The 27423-nt window shown below is 38.5% G+C and overlaps 1 protein-coding gene and 1 gene segment (V, D, J or C); both read left to right on the top strand.

The window, feature by feature from the left end:
- LOC113020942 (immunoglobulin mu heavy chain-like) overlaps positions 1-27423 on the top strand; it is a 140167-nt gene that overhangs the window by 42023 nt on the left and 70721 nt on the right. The gene's annotated exons all lie outside the window — the stretch shown is intronic.
- Positions 22744-23433, top strand: LOC113020958 (immunoglobulin heavy variable 3-30-3-like). The segment is given in 2 exon segments: positions 22744-22927; positions 23028-23433. Coding segments are annotated over 2 exon segments (360 nt in total).

Raw genomic sequence — 27423 nt, 5'->3', positions numbered from 1 at the left:
AAAAACCAAAAGTATTACGATGAAACTGGCTCACATGAGGACCGCCCCAGGAAAGGACGACCAAGAGTCACCTCTGTTGCTGTCACCAGCCTCAGAAATTGCAAATTAACAGCACCTCAGATTACAGCCCAGATTAACCCAGATTAACCCCAATCCAGAATGGAATCCCAGCAGTGATAACTATTAGGGCAGGATATAAGAATATCATTAGTAATTTTTAATAAAGCTGTTTCAGTGCTGTGGTTTAGTCTGTAAGCAGACTGGAATTTATTGACGTTGTTATTTCCGTCAACAAGCTGAAGAAGCTGACGAGCAACAGCTTTCTCAAGGATTTTGGAAATAAAGGGGAGTTTGGAAATTGGCCTATAATTATTTCAAACAGGGATCTAAGGGGTTTTTTTTCCAGTAGAGGAAAAATACTGGCTTTTTTAAAGTAATCTGGAATGCACCCAGATGAATAGGAAGGATTGACAATAGAGAGAAGCAGGGAGAGATGCCAGGGTGAACCTCTTTAATGAATTTAGGAGGGATCTCTGTTGGGCTGGGTGAAGTGTACACGTATGAGACTACATCCAAAAGATCTGTTGAAGAAGTTAGTTTAAACTCAGACAACAGAACTGTTTAAGAGACTTGGGGTGGTTGAAGTTGTACAGATTTGAACTGTGACTTGATTACGGTGTACATTTTAGGACATCGTCAGGTATCAGACAAAAAATTGTCAGGTGTCAGTTGTCAAAAAAAAATTGTCAGGTATCAGAAAAAAAATTGTCAGGTGTCAGTTGTCAAAAAAAAAATTGTCAGGTATCAGAAAAAAAATTGTCAGGTGTCAGTTGTCAAAAAAAAAAAAAGTCAGGTATCAGACAAAAAATTGTCAGGTGTCAGAAAAAAAGTTGTCAGGTGTCAGAAAAAAAGTTGTCAGGTGTCAGAAAAAAAATTGTCAGGTGTCAGAAAAAAAGTTGTCAGGTGTCAGAAAAAAAATTGTCAGGTGTCAGAAAAAAAGTTGTCAGGTGTCAGAAAAAAAATTGTCAGGTGTTAGAAAAAAAATTGTCAGGTGTCAGAAAAAAAATTGTCAGGTGTCAGAAAAAAAGTTGTCAGGTGTCAGAAAAAAAATTGTCAGGTGTCAGAAAAAAAGTTGTCAGGTGTCAGAAAAAAAGTTGTCAGGTGTCAGAACACAAGGTACCAGAGAGAAAATCTTCCTGCAGGTGGCGCTGTTGTCATGTCCCACCCGAATTGATTTCCAAATACGTCATCAACGTGTGACCGTGAGTACGGTGTACATTTTAGGACATCGTCAGGTATCAGACAAAAAATTGTCAGGTGTCAGTTGTCAGAAAAAAAATTGTCAGGTATCAGAAAAAAAATTGTCAGGTGTCAGTTGTCAAAAAAAAAATTGTCAGGTATCAGAAAAAAATTGTCAGGTATCAGAAAAAAAATTGTCAATGGAAAACCAGCATACTTTTGGGGAATGTAACAAAAACCAAACATAGTGCCAAAACATGATTAAATCATATGTACAAGTGGCCACTTTTCTGTTTCTTTCTTTTCAGATTTTCCAGGAAGGTTCTATGGCTAAAGGTGGGCACATCCAACCGCAAGCAAAACTTTGTGGCCAGATACTTCTTTGAGGCTGTTCAAGAACAGGGTGGTATGCAATATACTAAAAAATGGGGGGTTAAAAAAGATTACATTTTGTTAATAAATTTATTTTTTCATCATTCACTAATTATCTTCAGTTTGTGTCTTTAGGCTGTCCTCAAATGATTCGGGGGGACAGAGGAAAGGAGAACCTTGTTGTGGGTCAAATGCAGATGGCATTTCACATGCGAGATCTTGGGAATCAGGCATGGAGGTGCTTCAGAATGGGGACATCAGTGCACAACCAGGTATGTCTTTAAGCTGGTAAATGACTATTTCTAAAGTAACAACCTGACAACAAAACTGATAATGTCATGTTTCTGTTGTTTAGAGAGCTGAATGTTTCAACAGTATTTTAAAGCAGACATGGATTAAGAAATGGCTGACAACATTTGAGGTAAAGCAAATCTTTCACCTGTAAAACCTATTAACAAAGACTAGCCATCCAAATTTCGTTAAACAGAGACTTAAAAACGGAGCAAACAGTTTGGAACACCCATGACATCCGCAAGCAACGCAATGCACCTGGTCCATTTGGGAAATCCGACCTTCTGTTTACCTCACCACCTCCTGGTATGTCATTTGAAAGCCTGTGGGGTTTTATTTTTTTGTTTGTTTTTTAACTTTCATTAGTTTACTTTTACTTTGATATAGCACTCTTCACAGGATAAAAACCACAAAGTGGCTTCACAATAATATAAAACAGATAAACATAAAACAGCACAATCGAACATACAGAATAAATGCAATCAAGGAAACGTAATGATGGAGGCAGAGCATTCCATGACCTGGGAGCCACCGCTTTGGAAGATCTATTGCCTCTGGTCTTCTGGTGGGACTACTAACAGCCATTGATTAGATGATCACAGGCTGGGAGAGGGAGCGTGGGGTTCTATAAGATCAGAAATTAAGGCAGGAGCTTCACGATTCGGAGCATTGAAAGTCATTACTAAAATTTTAAAATGAATTTTCTAAAATATACTGGAAGCCAGTGTAATGAGCGTAAAACTGTTATAATGTGCTTTCTCTTTTTTGTCTTCCGAAGAAGCCTACTTGTAGTACAATAAGAGATTTCTGAATTTCTACTGTCAATACTAAAATGGCTTCATATTGACACGTTTAACTAAAAATTTATCTAAATGTTTGAGTGATATTTCCATCTTTAAGTTTCTGTAATAACATCTGTAAACACTGACTGCTTCTTATACAGGTTCTAGAACAGCTTTGTCATTATTCATTTTTTTTTAACATTCAAAGTGAACATCTTTTCAATATTGTCTTTCATTCGCAGGATATGGCAATGTGCTGCACATTGTTGACCCAGACCTTTTAGACTATGCCAAGCAATTAATCTGTGAGAGGGAAGAGCCTTCACTGGTAGCAAACCAGGAATTCAGAGACATGTGCCAGAACATTTTAGAAAACAGCCAGTTTCCCTGCACACCTGATGGTTGCCTTGCTGCATACCTCATGCTAGTCCAAGAGCTCACAACTGCCATGAACAGAAATGCAGTTCCTACACTTTCTACGTTTGCCGAGGCAATACAATAAAATGTTGAAATACAATTGACAAGGTGCCATCTTTCATAATGATTCAGTGTTTCATTTACCACAACTTTTGTTAACAATAATGTAGAACATAATTCACATTGAAAGACTTTTGAACTGCAGACTGTAGCAACATTACCACTTGTAGCCATATCGGCTCGTAAGATCAAGACCTGACTTGAGAAACTTAACAACATCAGATGCGGAAGGCCTTGAGTCTGGGTCATAGCCCACCAAACCACCAAGAAAACTGTTTTTGTCACTAAGATGTGATAGGGCATGTGGTGGGGTTTTGGTGGCCATTAGTGCAGCCAGTTCTCTTTGTTTTTTAACCATCCACGGAGCGGAACCCGTCAGGATCTCCAGATATGTGGCTCCGAGGGACCACATGTCTGTCTGGAACGAGGCCTCTTCAAACATCAGTATGCATTCAGGGGCCATGTAAAGATATGTGCCACCAGCTGGACCAGTAGCCTGGGCAGTGAACTTACTCCCTTGACGAAGCATCACAGTGTCTCTTATGTTTGCCATGCCCCAGTCTGTCAGGACTGCCTTCTTAGAAGGGTGGTGAACCTATAAGGTATACATATGAGAACTTACCAGGTTGTCTAAAATTTCACAAATGTTATCAAAAATGTCATTCCAAAGACCACAGCTCATAATTGGGGGAAAAAAAAAACCCTCAAAGCTTTTAGCACCCAGATCACCCAATCACTGCAGATTTATTCTGAGATTGTTTATTATACCCAACATTAAAATTAACAGATTGGTTAATGATCCAACCCGGTTTTATAGTCCTGTGCATTTTTTAATCCCCATTCCACTTAAGCAAGTGGTACAGACTAATAAAATAATAGAAACTTTCAGTTTGTAAAGCCTAAACTTACAACATGTTTGGGAATTTTGTAGGTGTGCAAGAACCAACATATTAAAGAAAAATTGGACTATTAAAGAAACAATGTAAGGCTTCTTACTTAAAAATCCTTTATATGAATATGCCAGAAAAGTTTCTCATTGTTCAAATGTAGTGTTTAATAGACTGAAGAGAATAAAGTTAAATAAATAATATACTATTTTTATTTTGATCTTCAAAAACAAAGTGGAGAAAAAGAAAAATACAATATGGCTTACCATGACATTTGCTGGCTTTATATCCTGGTGAATGATTCTCTGTGCATGGATGTACTCTACTGCCATGGATAAGTCCAGTGATATGAAACCGACATCATCCCCTTCAAGCTATCAAGACAATATATAATATTAATAAAACAATGCGTAGCCAGGTGTGACAATCTAACATGTCAGTCTTTTTATATGTTGTACACAAAGATGGTTTCAAGTACATATTTAAACAAATGCCAGCAATAAAAAGTTCTTTTTTAATATGAGGGTATTAAGATTATTCACATCTACCTAAATGTATTAAACATAAAATTATGAGTATTGGTACCTTCACCAAGCAGCACTTGCTGCAGGGTTGCGCCATGAATGTATTCAGCTGCCAACAAAAAGCAGGACTCAGTGCGGGCAACTGCCATGAGTCTGACGATGTTGGGGTTAGACAGTCTCCTAATAAAACAGAAACATGTCCGAATAAAAAAAACAAAATAGAGGCATATTATGTTACAGCTTGAGGAAGAATCGATTTTGACAATGAAAAAAAAAAAAGTGTGTCAAAGTTCTTACAGTGAAACATTTATCTCATGATGAATGTCGCTGTCCTCCATCCCTTGTTGGCCACACATGATCCTTTTAACAGCTGCTGGGAGTACCATGAAAAGAACCTCTATTTTCTTTGCAGTTAAAAAAATCAACTTGCAAACATTACCAAAAAATTTAATAAAGTGTTGGATTACCATTTTCAAGGTCTTTTTTAAGCTGCTCGTAAGCTTTCAGCTTGTCCATTTGCTGAAATGTATACAAAACAATTACTGAACAGTTTAAATTTGAATCACGTTTCACCACTGTCGCTAGCTAGAATGAATTAGCCAGACAAAAATAGTACTGATTTGGTTTCGTACAAAACTGGCTTTCCGTCTCTGATATGTAACTTTCACAACATAACTGCAACTTAATATAACACAACTGTGGCAAAAATATGAACAAAAGGGAGAAAAAGTTAAACTTACCTTGTGTCGTTAGGAGCCTGAACCACGGTAAAACTCCGGTGAGGTCAATGACCTTACGCTCTCCCACGGTCACACGTTGATGACGTATTTGGAAATCAATTCGGGTGGGACATGACAACAGCGCCACCTGCAGGAAGATTTTCTCTCTGGTACCTTGTGTTCTGATACCTGACAATTTTTTTTTTGACAACTGACACCTGACAATTTTTTTTCTGACACCTGACAATTTTTTTTCTGATACCTGACATTTTTTTTTCTGACACCTGACAATTTTTTTTCTGACACCTGACAATTTTTTTTCTGATACCTGACTTTTTTTTTTGACAACTGACACCTGACAATTTTTTTTCTGACACCTGACAATTTTTTTTCTGATACCTGTCTTTTTTTTTTTTTGACAACTGACACCTGACAATTTTTTGTCTGATACCTGACAATTTTTTTTTTTGACAACTGACACCTGACAATTTTTTGTCTGATACCTGACAATTTTTTTTTTTGACAACTGACACCTGACAATTTTTTTTCTGACACCTGACTTTTTTTTTTTGACAACTGACACCTGACAATTTTTTTTCTGACACCTGACAATTTTTTTTCTGATACCTGTCTTTTTTTTTTTTGACAACTGACACCTGACAATTTTTTGTCTGATACCTGACAATTTTTTTTTTTGACAACTGACACCTGACAATTTTTTTTCTGATACCTGACAATTTTTTTTTGACAACTGACAATTTTTTTTTTGACAACTGACACCTGACAATTTTTTGTCTGATACCTGACGATGTCCTAAAATGTACACCGTACTTGATACTGTTGATCTCGTCAGTGAAGAAATCTAAAACCTTTTCACAGTCATCAGAAGCCAGGGGAGGGAAAGCATATTAAGGAGGATTAAGAAGTTTGCTGATGGTCAAGTAGAACTTTGGAATGTTTTTGATTGCTAATCAAACTAGCAAAACAAGATGTCACCAACCTTTGAAGAACTAGTTTATTTGGTTTGTATGACATGCAATTATAATTTAAATAAGAAAATGTTAAAAAGCATTGAAGAATCCAGGCCTTTAGATAATCAGGGGAAAAAGTCATAGTATTACTAAATGCTTGTAGTGTTCAATTTTGCTTCATTTTTACAAATGTATTCTTGGAATCAGGCACTGCATCATCAAGTCACTCATTTCAATCGACATTGTGTTGCTTACCAAACAAACACTAAAAGTATTATGCGTGTACTTTAAAATTATATTTATAATCAGTAAAACCACAGTCTCAGCAAGTAAGTCTAACCTCCTCCTGCAATTTAAATACATTTTAAAACATTATTTATTTTGATGCTTTAAGGTGGAGCCAATGCAAATATTGATCCTTCCATCTGTATTTAATTCACAACAAAGTGCAGATGACTAAACCATACAGACAAAAACAACAACTTTTCAATAGGATTTCATCTACATGTATAATGCTTGTCCTGCTATTAGTGATACCTGGTAACCACCACAGTTTTGCACTCTTCTGTATTCATGCTTAGTTTTATTTTTTGGCTTATTTCTGATCATATTTATTTTCTTCTAGCTGTTTGTAGTCAGACTCTTACCGAGTCTGAACCAGTGGTAAAATGGCCTGGAGAATCTCACAAGCTGACCTGTACATATGCAGGAATATCAGATAGCTCTGATATGAGCTGGATCAGACAGGCTGAAGGAAAAGGGTTGGAGTGGGTTGCCTACATTTCTGGTCCAAGTGGGAGCACCAAACGTTATTCCACATCTGTCCAGAATCGCTTCACCATTTCCAGAGACAACAATGTGGATCAAGTGTATCTGCACATGAGCAGCTTGACAACTGAAGACTCCGCAGTGTATTACTGTGCTCGAACGCCACAGTGAGACAGGAAGGCACAGAGCTGTACACAAAACACTGCAGATATTGTTGACATACTAACTGGTAGGAAATTTTGCAAAGCAACTACTGATTTTTGTAAATGTTTTTGCCCCTGTGTTTATCCTACATACCAACTCCTATAATGAGACCAAAGTTTGTTAATAAAGTTCTTGCTTCCTGACCTGTGGTTGAATAAATGACAACAACAACAAAAAACAGATTAATAAAACTATAAATAGCCATTAGTTTCACCGTATTTTCTTGTTAGTTTTTGCTGTTTATTAATTATATCATAATGTTTGATCAATCTACTGATGTGCATAGTGGTCAGGAAGCAATAGCGTAATAGGGTTTGACATTGTTATAGTTGTCATTGTCCAGTTGAGCTTTTCTTCAACTAGGTTTTGTGAATACAGGTTGAGCAGAGTTTCTGTAACACAATTGTAACCATGTGAAATTAGGTGTGTTATAAAACTATAATGAAGTGCAGTTTAAAAGTGTTGAATCAATGAGTTATTTTAACATTTTAAGGAGGAGTTAATGCAAATACTGGCTTAGCCAGCTTTACTTATTGAATGGGAATGTGAAGACAAACCAGACAGACAACACAGACAAACAACTTTTCAGTATGACTTTAACTCAATGTATAATGCTCATTCTGCTAGCAGTGATTCCAGGTGAATAACACAGTTCTGCACTTTTCTATATTCATACTTAGGATTATGTTTGGCTTCTTTCTGATCAGTCTCTTTCTTTTTTTTCCAGGTGTTTGCAGTCAGACACTCACTGAGTCTGAACCAGTGGTAAAACGACCTGGAGATTCTCACAAACTCACCTGTACATATGCAGGAATATCAGATGATAATGCTGATATCAGCTGGATCCAACAGACTGAAGGAAAAGGACTGGAGTGGGTTGCTCACATTTCTGCTCCAAGTGGGAGCACTAAAGTTTACTCCACATCTGTCCAGAATCGTTTCACTATTTCTAGAGACAACAATGTGGATCAAGTGTATCTGCAAATGAACCGCCTCATTGCTGAAGACTCTGCAGTTTATTATTGTGCTCGGTATAGGAAGCCACACAGCTGTACATAAAAAACACTGCAGATGTCACTGTGACACTGATGGTTAGAATCCATTTCATATTAGTTGTTTTAAAGACTCTTTATTCTAAATGTTTCATATTTATTTAATCTTTGTTAAAACAGCAATCCAATCATTTAATAATAATTAGTGATTAGAGCATTCAGCAATAGTACATATATTTCTGCCCCATTGTCTTTCCAAAAAAATCAAGAAACACTGGAGCCATTTCAACTTCTTTAAATTATGATAAAATTACTGTCTGGGTGTAAATGGCAGAAATACTACATGTGTATATTTAGGGACATAAAATAATCATTTGGAGTGGGGGCATTGTCCTGTAAAATAATGCTAAACACTAGAGGGCATGAAATAACAAGTCTCTCTCACCTCTGTCATTATAAGATGAAACAATGAAAGAAGACTGCAGCAGGAACTGCTGGTTATTACGGTGCCTGACACTTTTTGGTAAGTTAAAACAACAATAACAGAGCTTCCTTATACTGTGCACCTCCTTATTCATGACATTTCATTAAAATGACAGCATAGATTAGATGATATAAAAGGGCTGACAACACACTCTAACTAACAAACAACAAATGGCTAACAAATTCTAGAAAGGAGGAGCTTAATGAACACATTCAAGCTCTTGTCATCATCATAATAATTCACTTTCGCTTTAAAGGACACAGGCTATAAATATGCTTTAATTCAAGTAAAATTTCTGCAGCAATATGCAAATAAGGGTTTATTAAAAGGAAGTGTGTGGCTGTGTGTCAGTGAGAAGACAGACACATCACATATCACTCAGCTGTGATAATAATGATCATGTTAACGCTGATACTGCTGGCTGTTGTACACTGTAAGGAATTTACTGAATTTGCCCTACTGAATATAATATAAATGCTAAAAAGTCAAATTACCAAGATAATGTTTATTTCTGTGTCCACAGGTGTGTACAGTATTGATCTCATTCAACCAGACTCAAGGGTTATTCAGCCTGGACAGACTTTTACCATCACCTGTCGGGTCTCTGGTTATTCTTTGACTGATAACAGCTACGCAACAGGTTTGATCAGACAGCGTGAAGGAAAACCAATGGATTGGCTTTTTCATCAGTGGGGAGGAAGTAGTGGCAGCCTTTATCAAAATGATGCTTTTAAAACCAAGTTCAGATACAGCAGAGACATGTCTGGTGAGACCGTGACAATAAATGGGCAGAATCTGCAGCCTGAGGACACAGCTGTTTATTCAAACCACCAACAGAGCTGCACAAATACTGAGTAATTACTGGGTACTGATCAGTTACAGTTGTCCCCATGGTACAGAATAAAGCAAAGCTAATGTGGCTCCATGGTGTTGTGGTTTACACATTCGCCATGTGTAAACCATTCACATTTACCATTCTGTTAAGGAATATACTCTAAACACTTCTTCAGTAAAGACTCAGAGAAGAGAAACACACAGAACTTCTTGCTAGCAAGGGCAGCCTCCAGCACTGAGGCTCGCGCCAAGAAACTGCCCCGGTCTTTATTTATACTTCAGTGAGCGTTTGTTCTTTACATTGGAATGTGGAGTTGTACGTGTGTGTGTGTGTGTGTGTGTGTGTGTGTGTGTGTGTGTGTGTGTGTGTGTGGGGTCAGAGTGTGGCCCCATAAACGACTTCCCTTAACCTGCTGGTCTGGAAAATCCAACAGTTCATCTATATGTAAAGAAGCACTTAAACTAAAACAGACATAGCTACGTTAAAACAATAAAGCAAGGTACAAGCTCTTCCCTTTTTTTTTTTTTTTTTTTTGCCTGTCCTGTTTGGCTCTTTTGCCATCAGAATTATTGTCTAAAGGCAAAGAAAGATGCCCAACGGATTTACTTTACCAAATTGACCATCCCAGCCTTGCCATAATGGTCTATTTGATTCACCTTTTATTGTTTATTTTATTTTCACTTGCTGAATATGGGACAGACTTGACTGGGGGAAAGAAGGGGAGAAAGAAAGAGGGAAAGAGAAACAGCTGAGAAGAGGGACGGGGGAGAAGGGCAAAAAACAAAAACCAACAGAACGGGCAGAAAAAAAAAAAAGAAAAAGAAAATGCATATATCGATCACCTGGATCACCTGTTGAGAAAGAAAAAGGAAAACAAGCAGAAGAGAACAAGAGTAATAGAATAAACAACATCACAATGATATATGGGAATATGACAGTAAATACTAAATATTAAACATTATTGTGCAGCACATAAGATCAACAGAACACAGTGTGCTTTGAGGTAGGAGCCAAAAAGGGTGTAGTTTGTGGGTGTGATCACCCGTGTGTACACCTGTGAGCATGGACGCGCTTGTTTTTTTAAAAGGTTCCTTCATGTAATGATCTGCTAGAGGGTGTGGGGGGGCCACAGCCCTGTCCTCCAGGGCATGAAGCAGGTATGGAGGAGATCAAAACTCCAGACATCCAGAGGCCCTCAGAACACAAGAGACCAAGGAAGACCAACAGAGGGGCAGCCGCGTCACTGTCCCAGAAAGAGCTGAGGAGAGTCCCGGATGAGGGCTCACTCAGCAGCCGCGGAGCAGAAGCCAGGGGGAGTTGCAGTGACGCGCCCGTGAGCTCCGCCGGCAGCCAGCTGTGCCTGAGTGACCGAGCCCCAGGCCGAGAAGCTCTTCCCATGCTCCCAGGATGTGGGGGTGCATTCCTGGAGTGCACACCAAGCCTTTTGCGGCCTGCTAGAGATCACACATCCTGTCACTACACAATTGATTATATGCCTCTAAGCATGCATGGTTAAATATTTCCTAATACAAATAACTACATGCAGTATTCTACCATATGCGAACTTATATCACTAAAAGATTATACTGACTACTAAGTACAATTTTCCATTGATATTCCCTCCTGTTGTCAGTAAAACTTAAAGTGAGATACCAGTTTGTAACATCTTGTTGTACATTTTCTGTCACATCGTCATTAATCACACAAAGTCTTCATGTTCCAACAGGTTGGGGTCATTATCATCATCACTTGTCATGGCTATTTATGCAGCAACAGCAGAAAATATTATGCGGTTAATCATAAGTTTTAGACATGGCAATATACACGTTACAAAGACACAAAATAAAAGTAAAAATATCCCAACTCCGATGAGTAGTCTTTTTAGCACCTGTAACCAGGAGCCAGTGTAGAGCCAAGAAAACCAGTCACTTGTATCACTTACATAGTCTTGATTTTGGGCCTGCTGGATCTGTCTCAAAGCACTCAGGGCGTCAGTCATGTTTGATGAATGTGCGTTTTCTTTATGTAAATGCAGCATGTGTTGTTGAAGAGGACACAAAGTCCCCTTTCTCTGCTAGTATCATAGAGTAGTTCTTCCCTGAGAGTTGGTCCAGGAACATATATAGTGTGGGGTATGTTGCCGTGCTGGGTAGATGGGAACAGACATAATAGTCTGTATTTGCCGATTCTGCTTTTGTTCTGTCGTGGATATAACGGTACCAGGCATTGTTCATCCACGGAGGGATGTGGTCTTGCGTCATGTCTCTTAAGTGAGAGTTGTCGTGTGTCCATCTTTTCTGCCTTTCTCCTGGTTCAGCTGTTGTTTGCGTCAGCTGGGGTCCTGTATGGGTGAGCGTCGTAGTCAAGGTAACCAAGAGGGTCCACCTTCCCATGGTTGCACACAGGTCCGTCACGCCTCGCACTTGGTTGCCCTAGAGTTGATCAGAGGCTGGAGGTTGAAGTGCGAGCTTACCCTACGGGGGCTCAATCAGCACTCCCCCCTCACCACTGAAACAACCAAGTGTGAGATTTCTCTATTGTGCTGTCTTGGGGGTGCCGGGGTTTCCTGGGACCTCAACCTTTTTGCAGTGGCTCTGATAAATCCAGGAGGGTCTCTCCGCTATTTTGCAGGCAGTTGAAATGGTCAGAAGCACTTGAATTGGCCTCCATCAACCCCCATCACCTCACTTCAGGCCTTCATCCTGCGGTAGGAATACTTATGACTCTTCTACTGTCCATCCTCAGCAGAAAAACCCCTTTGTGGAAAGGGTGCTGGGTCCAGTTATCTTACTGGCGTTATGATCCCAGCAGTCTTCAATGTGCCAGCGTATGCACAGTATAGTGACACAGCATTAGGTGATGTTCATAGGAAACTGCTGTCATCACCACCATAGCTTCTGGTTCCTGTGCTTTCACAGAATCATGATGCCATCCTTAGATTCCCTCTACGCTGTCGATGGAGCTTGGCACGCTCCCCTCATCCTTCAGGTGTCCGTCTGTTGTCCACAATCTCCTCTGTTGGCCTCTGGAAATCCCCCTTGGCACAGCTCTCATTCCAACGCAGTTTCATGGTCCTTGCTGTGGCTCCAAAGTCTGATCTCATGATGGGCCCCAACCAGCTTGACCTTTGACCTCAACCACTGCCTGGGCTGTCAGCTGTGCCTGGAATGGTTCTCGCTTCTTCACTGGGCCTCTGAAGATTTCTCAGGAGATTACTGCTGCACCTGTATTTCCTTGCTAGGAGGAAAAACTTCTATTTGGAGAGCATGTCAACAATCATCAAACCACATTCTTTAGTTCAGTGAATTTCACTTATAGGCCATCAAAGCCTCATCTGAACATGGATGCACCACTTGCATAGGTTTAATACCCGTTGAATGAACTGTTAATCACACAAATCGCTGCAAAAATCATATAAAACAAAATTTAATGTTAATTCCAAAATTTAATGTTAATTCATTGTTTCATATTAATCCTGGATCCCTCCTCTTGACACATGGACACTCCCATGAGTCAACTCATCAAAATCAGATTCCTGTCTTAAAGAAAAAGGTTAACTAGATCATATCCCAGGCAACATCAGGGCATCTCCTCCCCTGGAGCAGCACCACCCTGGACCTATAATCCTGCAATAAAAATGTTAGTGTGTTTTGCATATTAAATTTGCTTAAAAACTGGCTCTGCCAGGAGCCTGCATACACACCATGATGGCCTGGAAAACAAAATCTGGAAATGAAATCAAACTTCACACTTATAAACAATTATATCATAAGAGTAATAAGCATTCAGCACTAGCAAGACAAGTGTCATGTGCAGGTTTTCTCAAATCAGTAAACTACAATTATTACCATAATTTGCCTCAGACATGGATCATCCCATGTACTCAGTCAACATTAATGTAATCAGTGACTTCTCTTAAGCAAAGTCACTCAACTCATCAATCACTATGAGCTCAATAGCCCATCTTCAACTATTCCATAAACACTGCATCCCTTATTTGTTTTTCTCATGTCACTTGTCTGCTTCTGCTGAATCCTCTACATGCATTCTTAGAAAAACAAACATTAGCAACACACATTGACTGTGGTCAGACGCAGGTCAACAGGTTCCAGAGGTGCCATAAAAAGACCATAAAGTTAGCCATCCATTGCTGTGGAAAAAATGTCATTCACATATAAACCCAGAAATCCTGTAGTAAAAAAACATTAACTAATCCTCTTATAAATCACATGATCAAACACATGAAAAACTGTAATGCTGTAGAAAAGAAAATACAAATGTTAGCGCTGCGCAGGCGTATGCATACTTTGTCACCGTTACCTCTGTAAGCAACACAAGGTAGTGAATAACACCCCTGGTAGATGCACTGACACAGAAAATGGCATTTAAAAGGTTAAATCGTCATGCAACCTCGAATGTTGCTGTCATCTTTCTGCTCCTGTAACAGAAAACACATAAATTCATCCACCCTTTGTCCTGTCTAGGTGGAGGTTAACCTTGAGTCGTGGTCAAGTCCTGTCAGCTTTTACCAGTCAGTCAGTTTGTTTTTTTATTTCCATTCATTCATTCATTCTTTCTTTCTTTGCTGATAGTGGAAACCATCGTCGCATTTAGTTTCCACTTTCAGCAAAATGACGTCATTTCAAAAAGAAAAAGAAGAACTTTAGATTGGATTACTTCGCTGAATCCTTTTTAGGCAGGGACTCTTATTTTCTAATTGTCCTAAATACGTGGCTTTCTCCAGAGCCCATTTTAATGTGGAGAAACTCACTTGTAACGGTTTTCTCGACATGTCGTATAGCACTTTTAATTCCCGACGTACAGATCTGCTTAAAGAAAAGAAATTGACAAAAAAATCAGTGCCTGTTCAAAAAAATGAAAAATGAAGAATAACAGAGATTATCGAACAAAACCTTCAGTGCACTGTGAAAGTATCAAAATAAAAAGGCCTTGTTAAGTCATGATACAAGCTCCTCATCTCAGGAGGGTAAATCATACCATTAGCATGGTTTATCATACCATCATACTAATTGGCAGGCTCAACTTCACAACAAAAGAAAAATCATCAGCTAGATTCACTCCAAACCAACCATCAGCTGCACAACACACAACATAAGCCTAATGTGTCTTATTAGCTATGAGTTTAATCCCCAGGTCTGTGCTTTTCACTCATTTAAGCCACAGATCTATTTTATTCAATTTTCCTTTTTTTCCGTCATCATAAAACGTGTGACATGTTGTCATGCACTTCACAAAAGACGTTTATTCTTATGTATTCAGAGTTGTGTATCTAGTTACAGAATTCACTCGCACATCAAAACAGGAAACTCAGTGTTTTAGAGTCTCCACTCAACACACAACAAACTCCAACACATCTCATTCACTCGTGCTAGAATTCAATCACCTTTTCTTAATCTAAGAACGATCAACTAATTTGCATATCAGCTATTAACCCACTAAGTTGACAGGACAACAGAAAAGCATGTTCAAAATAGTATCACAAAAGACAATTTCCCTCATACAGTAAATTACTTGTGCTGCATCAATCAAGCAGGAAGCATCTCCCAATTTACTATATTAACAACTGAATTTATTGTCTGATCACTGGTTGGTCAAACCAGAATCTTTTTTCCCACAAAAGTTAAACTGTTGTCTGCAACCTAGAGAGTCAATTTTTTTGCATTGGATAAATTCAGTATTTGATAACAAGTGTCTGCTAAATTGACACTATTTTAACACTGATGAAAGATAACAAGCTAATTTTCATTGCATGTGTGTTTGTGTTATTAGGCAGATTTAATGCATGTCTGTGGAGCTGCATATCCAACAGAGCATGTTCTTAAAGCTGCCTTTCCTACATATTTCTCTGCTATTATTTGATCATTTTGTAACTGATGTGCTATGAGTCCACTGGTCTTTGCATCGCACTAAGTGACTTGGACAAGATGATAAACAGACTCACATGCTTAAGATGTTGTCTAATCTTCATAAGCTCTCTTGTGTTTGGAAGTGTTAGTAGGGTTAATGCATGTTCTGCTTGTGTGTGTGATTTTGTATATGTTTCTTTTTTGCAGTGTTTCAGACTCCTTCTCAATTTTCAAACTTAAGCAGTCAGTTTTGTTTTTCCCAGGTTTACTAACCCAAATTTTGATTTCCCACATTTAACACCAGCACTCCTCTGTGTTCTACTTACTCACTCTGTGTCCTCTCACTCTGTTGTCCTCTCCCACTTCAACAGTCCAACAGCAGGCAGTTCTCCTTCAGCTTTGTCCTGTGTTCCACTGTCTCTTCTTGCCATTTTCTCCAATGAAGGCAAATGTCAAACTCCAACAGTCTCCTCAGTTCTCCTCAAAAGTTTTCTTCACATGCATAGTGAATTTGCAGCTTGTTGTAAACACAGTGCCATTCATCCGATCAGCCAGGATGATGGGTTTGCTTTTCTTCTTTGATGCTGTTTGTCCACACTGCTGCTGCTTGTTGGGACTCTTTGTTCAGGACTTTGCTGCTGTCTCTTTATCTGCCATGTTATTGCTCTTTGGAGCTGCAATCCTTGTCTTCAGGGAGGAGTGAGAGGTTGCTTGTGAGTTTGAGAGACACGTGGTGCTGTAAATAAGTTAGCCAGAAACTTGGCCTGAATGTTTCCAATGATGTTAAACTATAACTTTCTTCCGACCGCTGCATGTGGAAAATTGATTCAGGTCTGCTTTTCATCTGAAAGTGACAAACTAAGACATTTTCATTATTATTATCACTGCTTAATCAACACACATCTCTCTCTCTCTCTGTTTTTGTGAACAGTCCTTTCTTTAAAGCAGAAAATGAAATTGTAGTTGTTCTTGGCTGATCAACACAAAACCTTTTTCCTATGATTATTTTTCATCTACAATGTAAATTTTGTCTCTTTTTCACTCTTTTTTTTTTTTTTTTAAATAGCTGGTGACCTGCAGAATCATCGCTCTCACAATCAAAGGCAATTGCTTTTGCACAGCGCACAGAAGCACTGAGACATCAGACACATTCACACTCACTTTTTCATCTGCGTAAATAAATCACATAGCTGATGATATGTGCCATGGTGATCCATAAATATGATCACCAGTTTATTTAACTATTTTTCAACCCAACAAAACAAATAAACAAAAACATGATGCTGATGCTATGAACACTCTACACACAAGTCAAGATGCAGGAAAACTGCTCACGGAAACGCTGCACACTCCAGTTATCACAGTTATCATAGTTCTGTTTGTGTGAATTATCTGCTTTCATTATTAATACCAGTTTATAGGTTGTTATCCTTTTTATTATTAGTTTGAATGCATTAAAATTAAGTTGTAATTTAGCCTTTTGTTTATTTTACTTTATTCCTCTTGTATTTATATCTATTCAGTCGGGTCTGTTTCCAACCCTTTTTTAAACTACTTTAAACTACTTTGATCTCTAATTTTCACTGGGTGAGGGATTATTACGTTCTTCCTAGTCTGAACTGCTCTCTTCACCTGAGCTGCTATCCTATTCTGAGTTACTGTCTTCTTTGTTTCGTATAGTCACGTACAAAATGTCCCTCTTTTCCACACCTCCAGCATGTAGTGTTAAAGCCACTGTTTGGTGTGTGTGTGTAGCTCTGCCTCTACCTCTTGCTCTTCCACTATGCATTCCTCTCTCTTTCTTTTGGATTAGTCCTGCTCCGGCTTGCTGTTTTTCTAGACATTTCTCATCAGGTGTCAATTTTACTTGTTTATCCCCCATTTTCAAAGATTTTGCTGGGCCGTCGCTGGCACGCTTGACTTCAGAGTGGTTTACTGATACGGCCTTCGACTTCACCCTAACGGTGAAGCGGTATCAGTTTTATGAGATGAAACTCATCCGTTCTCCGTTGTCACCAGTACGTGAGCCTCAGCAAAGAAAACAAAAATAGAAGTAGTTCAGCAGCGTATTGTGCTGTAAAATCAACTTACTTCCAGACACATACACACACATAGACATTTGCGCGCTAATTTGTCACGAAGTAATTTCAGCTACCTCTAAAACTGGTCAAAACACAGTTCCTTTTGGCGAACTTAAACCTAATTTGTCACGAGATAATTTCGGCTACCTCTAGAGCTAGTCAAAACACAGTTCCTTTTGGCGAACTTAGACCTAATTTGTCACGAGATAATTTCGGCTACCTCTAAAACTGGTCAAAACACAGTTCCTTTTGGTGAACTTAAACCTAATTTGTCACGAGATAATTTCGGCTACCTCTAAAACTAGTCAAAACACAGTTCCTTTTGGCGAACTTAGACCTTTTTTATCACATTTCTTTAAACTTTTGCGGCCGTCTTATATACCAAAATAGTGTTTCTCACTCTCCGACGTCTCACTGGTGATTCAGATCATCGGACTGAATCCCACCGCCGTGGACCAGATTATAACAGAATTTAACCCAGACCCGAATTTAACGTCCTGGGGATCTCTCCTCGTCCAAGAGGGCTGTGCACAGGCTTCGGTGCTGGCTCCCCACGGCGTCAGGAATCAGTGCTGGATCCTGGAACGGAGTCACAGATAACAGTTCTGATATTTTCTGCTCCGGCTCGGAGGACCAAATAATGTTAAGGAATATATTCTAAAACACTTCTTCAGTAAAGACTCAGAGAAGAGAAACACACAGAACTTCTTGCTAGCAAGGGCAGCCTCCAGCACTGAGGCTCGCGCCAAGAAACTGCCCCGGTCTTTATTTATACTTCAGTGAGCGTTTGTTCTTTACATTGGAATGTGGAGTTGTACGTGTGTGTGTGTGTGTGTGTGTGTGTGTGTGTGTGTGTGTGTGTGTGTGTGTGGGGGGTCAGAGTGTGGCCCCATAAACGACTTCCCTTAACCTGCTGGTCTGGAAAATCCAACAGTTCATCTATATGTAAAGAAGCACTTAAACTAAAACAGACATAGCTACGTTAAAACAATAAAACAAGGTACAAGCTCTTCCCATGCTCCCAGGATGTGGGGGTGCATTCCTGGAGTGCACACCGAGCCTTTTGCGGCCTGCTAGAGATCACACATCCTGTCACTACACAATTGATTATTCTAAGCATACATGGTTAAATATTTCCTAATACAAATAACTACATGCAGTATTCTACCATATGCGAACTTATATCACTAAAAGATTATACTGACTACTAAGTACAATTTTCCATTGACACATTCACATGGTTCAATTTTGGGAGGAGACACAAACTTAATGGGGTTGCATCAGGAAAGGCACCCAACATAAAATTCTGCCAAATCAAATATGCACTACAGTACCTGCAGTCGTGACCCCTTTAGAATAAGATAGCAGCTGAAATTAGGTTTGTCTGGCAAAAAAATAAATAAAATAAATAAATAGCAATAACATCACAAAGGGAAGTTTGGGCTGTTATTATAATATGCAAAAGAATTGTTCCTCTATTTTATCAGTCAATGGATCGTAATCATGCCCACACGAGTTTGGAATTAGGTCAAACTCCATGGCATGAACTGTAATGGCATGAGTGTTTACCTCTGTTCAGGTAGGTGGGCAGGCCGAGCGATTCAGTTTTAAATTCTATTAAAAACCCTTTATGTAATCCTGAAGGTGTTTCCTGCATCACTAAATAACTCAAAGTCCAACAACATAATATTCTGCTGTCTGTGTTCTGCATAAATTAAAAAGGAATATTTCATTTTCAAATTGTATCTCACTTTCAATACTGAGGGAAGTCAGGTAAAGAAATCCCAGAAAAGTTGATTCTGTTCATCTGGATGTAGCGTTTTTAGTGGGAGAAACATTTCACCACTCACCCAAGTGACAGTCTCAGGTGACTGAAGGTTTCCCCAACCTTACAAACAGTGCATTTTCTTAATGACTGACTCTACTGCCCTCACCAGGCGCTGAGCAGAATACATGGTCTAGACAACAAGCTAAACACTAAAACCCCTGAGACAGAAGCAAAGGTTGAGGTAGTTTACTGCACCTTTCTTGTGAAACTGTAAACAAACCTACATAAAAGATGAGGAGATAAATGCAAACTGAAAACATATTTATGACCACACTTAGCACTTGGGTGGTAGTGAAGCAAGGAATAGTGAGTAGATGGCAAATGGAGACAATAGATGAGATGCAGTGAAAAAACTCAGATATGTAGTGGACATGAAGAGCAGAGGGGACAAGGGACCCTGAAATTTTGCATACAGTTGTCCACAGTATATGCTGTAGCTGTAGTGTCACCAGGGGTACTTCTGGTAGATTCCGTTCCACGATGTCTGCTTGAATGCAATTTATTCTTCACTCTCTGTAGCAAAATGCCAATACAAGCTTTCACTTATGTATATATATGTATATGTATATATGATTTATATGCTTTTTATATATCCTAACTGCTGACTATTCTGAATCCCATAACCTAACCAGAAACCTGAAATGTCCCACCCTAGAAATGTAGACCACAACAACTTAACAAGTTGCAACAATTTAATTCAGTGCTGTTGTTTAGTCCAATACTCAAGCTGCTTCTTGTGCCACAATCTTAATAACTGGCTGGATAAGACTGGATAGAAGAGTGTAATCCAACTTCCACCTTGTACCACATTGGCCATTTACATAGGAAGTGTTGTAGGGTGTACACAGTTTTAACACAGATGATCAATTAAACTGAATGTGAAGCCATAAGGCAGGGCACAATGAATAGGGCACAATGAATGCCCCTTCTGGGGCTCCTGTTAATCACAAAACTTTTTAAAGGAAAGCTATTGCCAGTGAGGTCATGCGCCTCCTGGGTGAGGTTTTCTGGGCTTGTCCCACCAGGAAGAGGCCCCGGGATAGACCCAGGACACGCTGGAGAGATTATATCTCTCGGCTGACCTGGTAACGCCTTGGTGTTCCCCCGGATAAGCTAGAGGAGGTCGCTGGGGAGAGTGAGGTCTGGGCTTCTCTGCTTGGGCCGCTGCCCCCACGACCCAGCCCCAGATAAGCGGAAGAAAAAGGATGGATGGATGGATGGATGGTCATGCTGGTAACATTCTGTCAACAACAACTGGCTTCATTAAGCAAAAATAATATAAATGACTAAATAAAAACAAGTAAAATTATAGACAGTTGGACTGAAATAAATAATGATCAATTCAAACAAACCAGCAGGTTTTGGTGCCTTGCCAATTTTAGAACTTGAACTGCTTTAGCATCATGTTACGATCTTAGCTAAGAACCAAAGTCATTGACATCTGTCAGTCTGGGACTGTGTGTTCTAGACATAACAGATTTACTCAACTGAAAATAGAGTTGTAACAATACATTACATTTAAAACAGATTGTCTATTTACTGCTGATACCTTGTGTTGGGTCTGTGTTTCCACAAGCCCCGCTAATTCTAGAGACTTATTCATCATGAAGAAAACAAGACAGTCGATCGATCGATTATTTGCGCAAGGGAGGCCTCGTCTGTGTCCACCACGAAAATGACCCCGACGACGACCTCCTCTCGCTACCTTTTTATTGAGAGGCAGTTCACACAAAACACATCATAGCAAAGCAACGCCCACTTGGTTCTAAGACAAGGCATTGCATGTATATGTGTGAACTTCTGTATCTAAGTAAGAATGTGTGCGTGAGTGTGTGTGTGTGCGTGTGTGTGTGTGTATGTGTGTGTGGCAGACCTCCTGCTGACCAAAGGGTCGTAAACGCAGGAAGCTTACATCAAAAAGCACAAGGATGTGTCTGTAATAAAAGACTACAGCCCCCCACCCAGAACCTCGAGAATCTGGGGGGAAGGACAGTGGAGTTCCTTTCATCAGAGTTGGCAAGCATAGAAATGACAACATTTAACAATTCACTCTAACACCTTGAATGGCTCAAAACATAATATATTCAAGAATATGCAAATAATTGTTACTTAAAAGGGAGTAATATGCCTGCCTGTCAGTCAGAAGACAGATCAGCTCCAAAGATTTAATCTTCAACTTCAAAGTGCTGTACTACAAGAACTTGTAGAGTTTCTGTCCCCAATTCCTTTTTTTATGTATATGTTGCCTCTTGAAAGCATAAATTATCTTCCCACTGCTTCACTGATGACATCCAGTTGCCAGTCAAACTGAAAAGCAGAGATGCACAGGAGCCTGTGCTGTGGATGAAGATCAGGCTCCTCAGTTTTAGTCAAAGATGTTTATGGTATAATTTACTGGTAGAAGTGTCCAACTGTGTCACCCCTAAAGAATCTCTTCTGAAACTCTGAGTTATATGATTTTTTATTGTCATGCTTCCGCACAAAATCTGGGCATGATTTTTGTTCAAACTCCTGCAAAAGGGACTGTAAAAAGTCATTCTTGCTTTATCACTTCCTACCTGGATTACTGTACTTTACTTTAGTATTGAACAAAAACTTACAGAACCTCTAATTTAGTATAGAACAATCATCTGTGTGTTGCCTGAAGTTCATATTGAATGAGCTAGCACTTTTGTGTCTGTCTTAGCTGCTTCACATCATATCAAAAATTAATTTGATGTAGAGATCTCTTCTAGCATCTTTCTATAGTGATGGTCTGGTGACTGGCCTTGTTTTCTGGTTTCCTTTCTTTTAGGTAATTAGTGGGTGGAGCTCAACCTCTTATAGATGTGGCACACCAGAGCAGGCCAGGATCAGGTGCACAATAAAGCAGATTTGCCAGAGCATCTGGTGGTTCCTGTCCTTCATGTATGCTTGGCTATGAAAGCATTTAGTTTTTGTGTTTTGCACATGCTCACTCTTGCATCCTCTGTGCATTCAGCCATTGCATGCATTTTAGTTTCTTTATGTTCTTTCACTGAAGTATGTAACAGCCTCTCTTATTGTTTGTACCAGAAGAATTAAGTCTTCATTGTTAGCAAGTTAGGCAGTGAATAGAGTGACAAAGGAGTACAAATCTCACAAGCAGTACTACTACTATTTTAACTATGACAAACAGCATTTTATTTTTTCTGTCTTGCACCTACAGTCATGATAATTTCATTGTCATGGTAATGACTAAAATCTCTCCTATTTTCATATTTATTTCTAAGAAAGCATGAAAACAAAATTGAATTTTAAATTGATTTCAAAAAGCATTTTTGCTGAAATATAGAAATGTTTGAAATGATATGAGGTACAAAATGTAAAACATGCTTAAACTTGTATTTAATTAATTTCTGGCTCAAATCAAACATTATAATGTGGTTTAAATTTGTGTGGACTCTAAACATGTTGAGAAAATGATTAATTCTGAGTTCTTCCAGTGAGGAGGAGTTAATGCAAAACACTAATGTCTTTCATGTGTACTTATCTGACAGCAGAAAGGATGACAGAGAGCAGTGGACTCACAGTTTAACAATATGGACTTCAGGGCAGGACTCCTGCTTTTAACTGTGTTCTTGGCAGGTGAAGATTTTTCACTTACAGATATAAATATTTTATTGTTTGATCCTACTCCTGTTATAGTAAATGACCACTTTTCTTTGTTCTTTTTTTAATCCGACAGGTGTTGAAAGTCAGACTATAACACAGTCTGAATCAGTGGTTAAAAGGCCAGCAGAATCCCACAACCTGACCTGTACAGGCTCCAACATTGATTTCAGCATCTACTGGATGGCCTGGATCAGACAGGCTCCTGGAAAAGGACTGGAGTGGATTGCAATCATCGAAGATGACAGTGATAACATCTTTTATTCTCAGTCAGTTCAGGGCAGGTTTACCATCTCTAGAGACAACAGCAAAGAGCAGCTGTATCTGCAGATGAACAGCCTGAGGACTGAAGACACTGCTGTTTATTATTGTGCTCGAGAGCCACAGTGACTGGAGCTGGTTGAATGGCTGTACAAAATCCACCATAATGTATGTTTGTTAAAAATACAACTTAAGACTATTCTCTCATACCTCAGAGACAATGCTTGTATGATTTTGTTGTTAAAATCATAGCCAGGAAGAGAAACAACCACAAATTTTAGTATTCTGAACGAAAAGTAGTGCTTATTAGAACATTGGAGGACAGTCAGTGTCACATCTGTCCATTACTTTTGAATTAGGCTATTTTGTCTATTTTAAGAAAAGAAAAAACAAATGAGAAACCCTGATTCTTATGATCATTTCTTAACTTTGATCACTCTTTAGCCTTCAGTTACTCCTTGTGTCATTAATTCATACTGTCCAGTATTCCCCTTCTTTTAATACCAAGTCACATCCTCCTTAACCCTTCAGTCATACTGCAAGCTGCACCCATACAAATGTGCAAAATGTCTTCATCTGTATCATTTCAGGAGGTGAGGGTGAGGAAGAGAAACTGAGTTTTGAATATCTGCTTATTCACTGTCAACTAAACTGTGTGTCTGTTTCAGCTGCTTGTGATCACACTGAATCTTCTGTTATCAAAATTATTAAAACCATTTGTATAGAATGAAGAAATATAACTGTTTATATTAAACCATATTCACTAAATAGGTTTGTTTTTATAACACAAATGTAGGTTTTGACTGATAGGGTATGAGACAAACACACAACTCATCCTGCCCTGTATTTTTCTTTGTTAATGCCGGCGCACATCCTTCTGATTCCCCCCATTCTGCAAATTGTCACCATCACAAAAGTGCAAATTATCTTCATTTTTGGTATCTTTTTGCTGGGAGGAAGAGAAGAAGCTAAATGTATTATTCCCGATTGTGAACAACAAGTTTTATTGGGAAAATGCGTTAAATTTCTTTAATTCATTTTAAAAGGACCTTTCTGAGAAAGTGCAGTAGGCTACGAAAATGTATCTAAAGAAAGTTAGAAACAGCTGAGAACCAGTCATTGACATCTGTCAGTCTGAGAATGGTTACGAAGCCATTTCTCAGGCTTTGGGACTCCAGGGAACCACATTCAGAGCCATTATCCAAAAATGGAGAAAAGTTGTATATTGTGTTATGTAGCCTCCCAGGAGTGGTCAGCAAAAAATGACTCATTCAGGAGATCACAAAAGATCCCAGAACAACATCTAAAGACTGCACGTCCAACTTGTGTCAGGTATGGCCCTTATTCATCATTCAACAATGAGAAATAGTCTCTGCAAAAGTGACATCCATTGGAGAGTTACAATTGAGTAATCATTTAAAAACTGGATTTTGTATTTACATGGGTTTTCTTTGTCTTATATTAAAATTTGCTTCAGATTCAGAAACATGTAATTAAGACAAATACCAAATAACAATAATAATAAATTACGAAGGGGCAAATAGTTTAACATATGTATCCTCACTTCAATTTAACAGACAGCTCATGACACAACTGTAGCTTTAATGTGCTAGTTGTGACCACAGTGATTCAAACCATCAACAGATGCAAACCCAGTAGCATCACATCTAAAAATATATCAACATTAACAGTTTGATTGTTTATATTTCTTGGATCTGGAAAAACAATCACAAATTAACAATTAACTCAGTACATATAGTACTATATAGTCAACATTAGCCACCTTGGATTCTATCAGGATTCTTACCAGTCCAGTGCTCACAATTAAAAAAATAAAGAAAAACATTAGGCTGAATGGCGTTTGTATTTTCCCTTACCAATCTCTGGGAGGGTTCTCGCTGAGTGCTACCAGGTTCCTCTAACATCCAAAGACATGCTAAAGATTATAAGTGACCATGTGAGTCCCATGACAGACTGGCAGCCTGTCCAGTGTGTGCCCGGGTTCTGATCTCATGACATTTATTCATTTATTTGTTATTTACTTAGTTAGTTATTTAAGGAAAATAAATAAATATCTCAAAATGCTTTGCATAGGACAATATAACTCTGTTCTAGATATAACAGATTTACTAAATTGAAAACTGCAACAATACATTACATTCAAAACAAATTATCTATATACTGCTGACACCTTAAATGGATCAAAATATAATATATTCAAGAATATGCAAATGAAAGTTACTTAAAAGGGAGTAATATGTCTACGATGTCTGTGTGTTAGTCAGAAGACAGATCAGCTCCAAAGATTTCCTCTTCAACATCAGTCATGTTAGCTCTGATACTGCTGCTGGCTGCTGGATCATGTGAGGAGCTTTTAGTGAATTCACTCGTATAAATATATTAGAAATGCTTAGTTATCAGATGAATGATGGAGATAATGTTAATTTCTGTTTCCACAGGTGTGTACAGTATTGATCTCATCCAGCCAGAATCAAGGTCTGTGCAGCCTGGACAGTCTTTGACCATCACCTGCCAGGTTTCTGGTTATTCTATGACTGATGACAGCTATGCAACAGGTTGGATCAGACAGCGTGAAGGAAAAGTAATGGATTGGATTTCTCATCAGTGGGGTACTAGTGGTCTTCGCCAAAATGATGCTTTAAAGAACAAGTTCAGCTACAGCAGAGACACTTCTGCCAGAACAGCAACAATAACAGGACAGAATCTGCAGACCGAGGATACAGCTGTTTATTACTGTGTGCGTGTTAGCGACACAGTGATCCAAAACACCAAGAGACCTGCACAAATACTCACAAACATGCACGACATACATGGTGTAAATTTGAATATCAACAATGAAATGAAAACAAAAAATGACATGAATTAACACTCATTGCTCACTTCTTCCTTAACACACAACTCCCAAGTATATGCATTTCATTAAGTTTAACACACAGCTGTGTGTGATTTATTCTTACTTCCAGTTATTAACAAATTCACACGTTGGAAGACTTTGTTGCAGTATTTTGTAAACCACAGGTTTTGTCCCTCTCAAGCTGCAGTGTTAAAAAAAAACATCTTAAAAAAACAGTAATATTCCGGCAGCTGGGGCGCCAAAATACTTCCGTAAAATAACAGAAAATAACTTTCTCATAAAAATACAGTTATTTTCAGTAATGAAAATAGAGTTTGTTGCGCTAATTTTACATGGGATTTTGCCTTTTCCAAGTACTTTTAGACATTAAATTAGGAACATTTTAATGTGAGTAAACAATGAAATTACCTATAAGCAAGGTCAATGAATGTGGCAATATGAATAATAATGCTTAAATTTACAGAAATATACAGTTAACAGTTGGGTTAAATAACATTATTTGAAGTAAAAAAGTTGTATATTCAATTATATTTGATGTAATACTACATTATACAGCACAAAATAATTAGATTTATCTATTAAAACATGTCAAAAATGTTTTAAAAAATGTGTTATAAAATTACAATTCACTGTTAATTTTACATAATATCACATGTAAATTTAGATTTTAAGTGTAACTTAACATAAATTTCCTGAATATTTACTGGACTTTCAGTTTGAATTAAGTGTGCTCCATGTAAGATTGTTGGTTTTATCTGTCACAAAACACCCAAAGAACCCTTATTAAACAAAACCCCTGATTATAATTACATCAAGATTATGTTCATTCTTGATCGTATGTTGTGTATGAGCAGTTTTTACATGCTTATTTTACTTATAAGACATGAGACATTGTTTCAATCATTAACATGGATTTTATTGACAAAAAGATAATCCTTCCTGGAACAATCCAAGAACAACTAACACTTATGCATAAACAAAGGCACGTAGAAAAAAGAATGTAATGCAAACGCACATTTGACCACAAAAGAAGGGGACGATGCCATCTCGAACGTTCATCTGCCTCCCCACATCTGGAGCAACGAAAAGGGGAATATTTGAGACACATAACCTGCAGATTTAGAAGAAGCTCTAGCTTTCTGAAAGTCTCACATTCAGGGCTGCTGCTGGCCATTTGGGTTCCCTTGGAGAAATTTGCAAAGTAATCATCTGCAAAGAACAACTCGAGTAAAACAAAAGCCTCATTGTTATGTTGATTATACTTAACTGATAAGTATTGATATGTTGTAAGTTGTCACTTTAACACAAACTTTTACCAAAATAACTGAACGAATGG

Source organism: Astatotilapia calliptera, chromosome 4, assembly GCF_900246225.1.
Source record: "Astatotilapia calliptera chromosome 4, fAstCal1.2, whole genome shotgun sequence".
Lineage (NCBI taxonomy): Eukaryota > Metazoa > Chordata > Actinopteri > Cichliformes > Cichlidae > Astatotilapia > Astatotilapia calliptera.
This window is presented reverse-complemented; position numbering and strand designations above follow the sequence as displayed.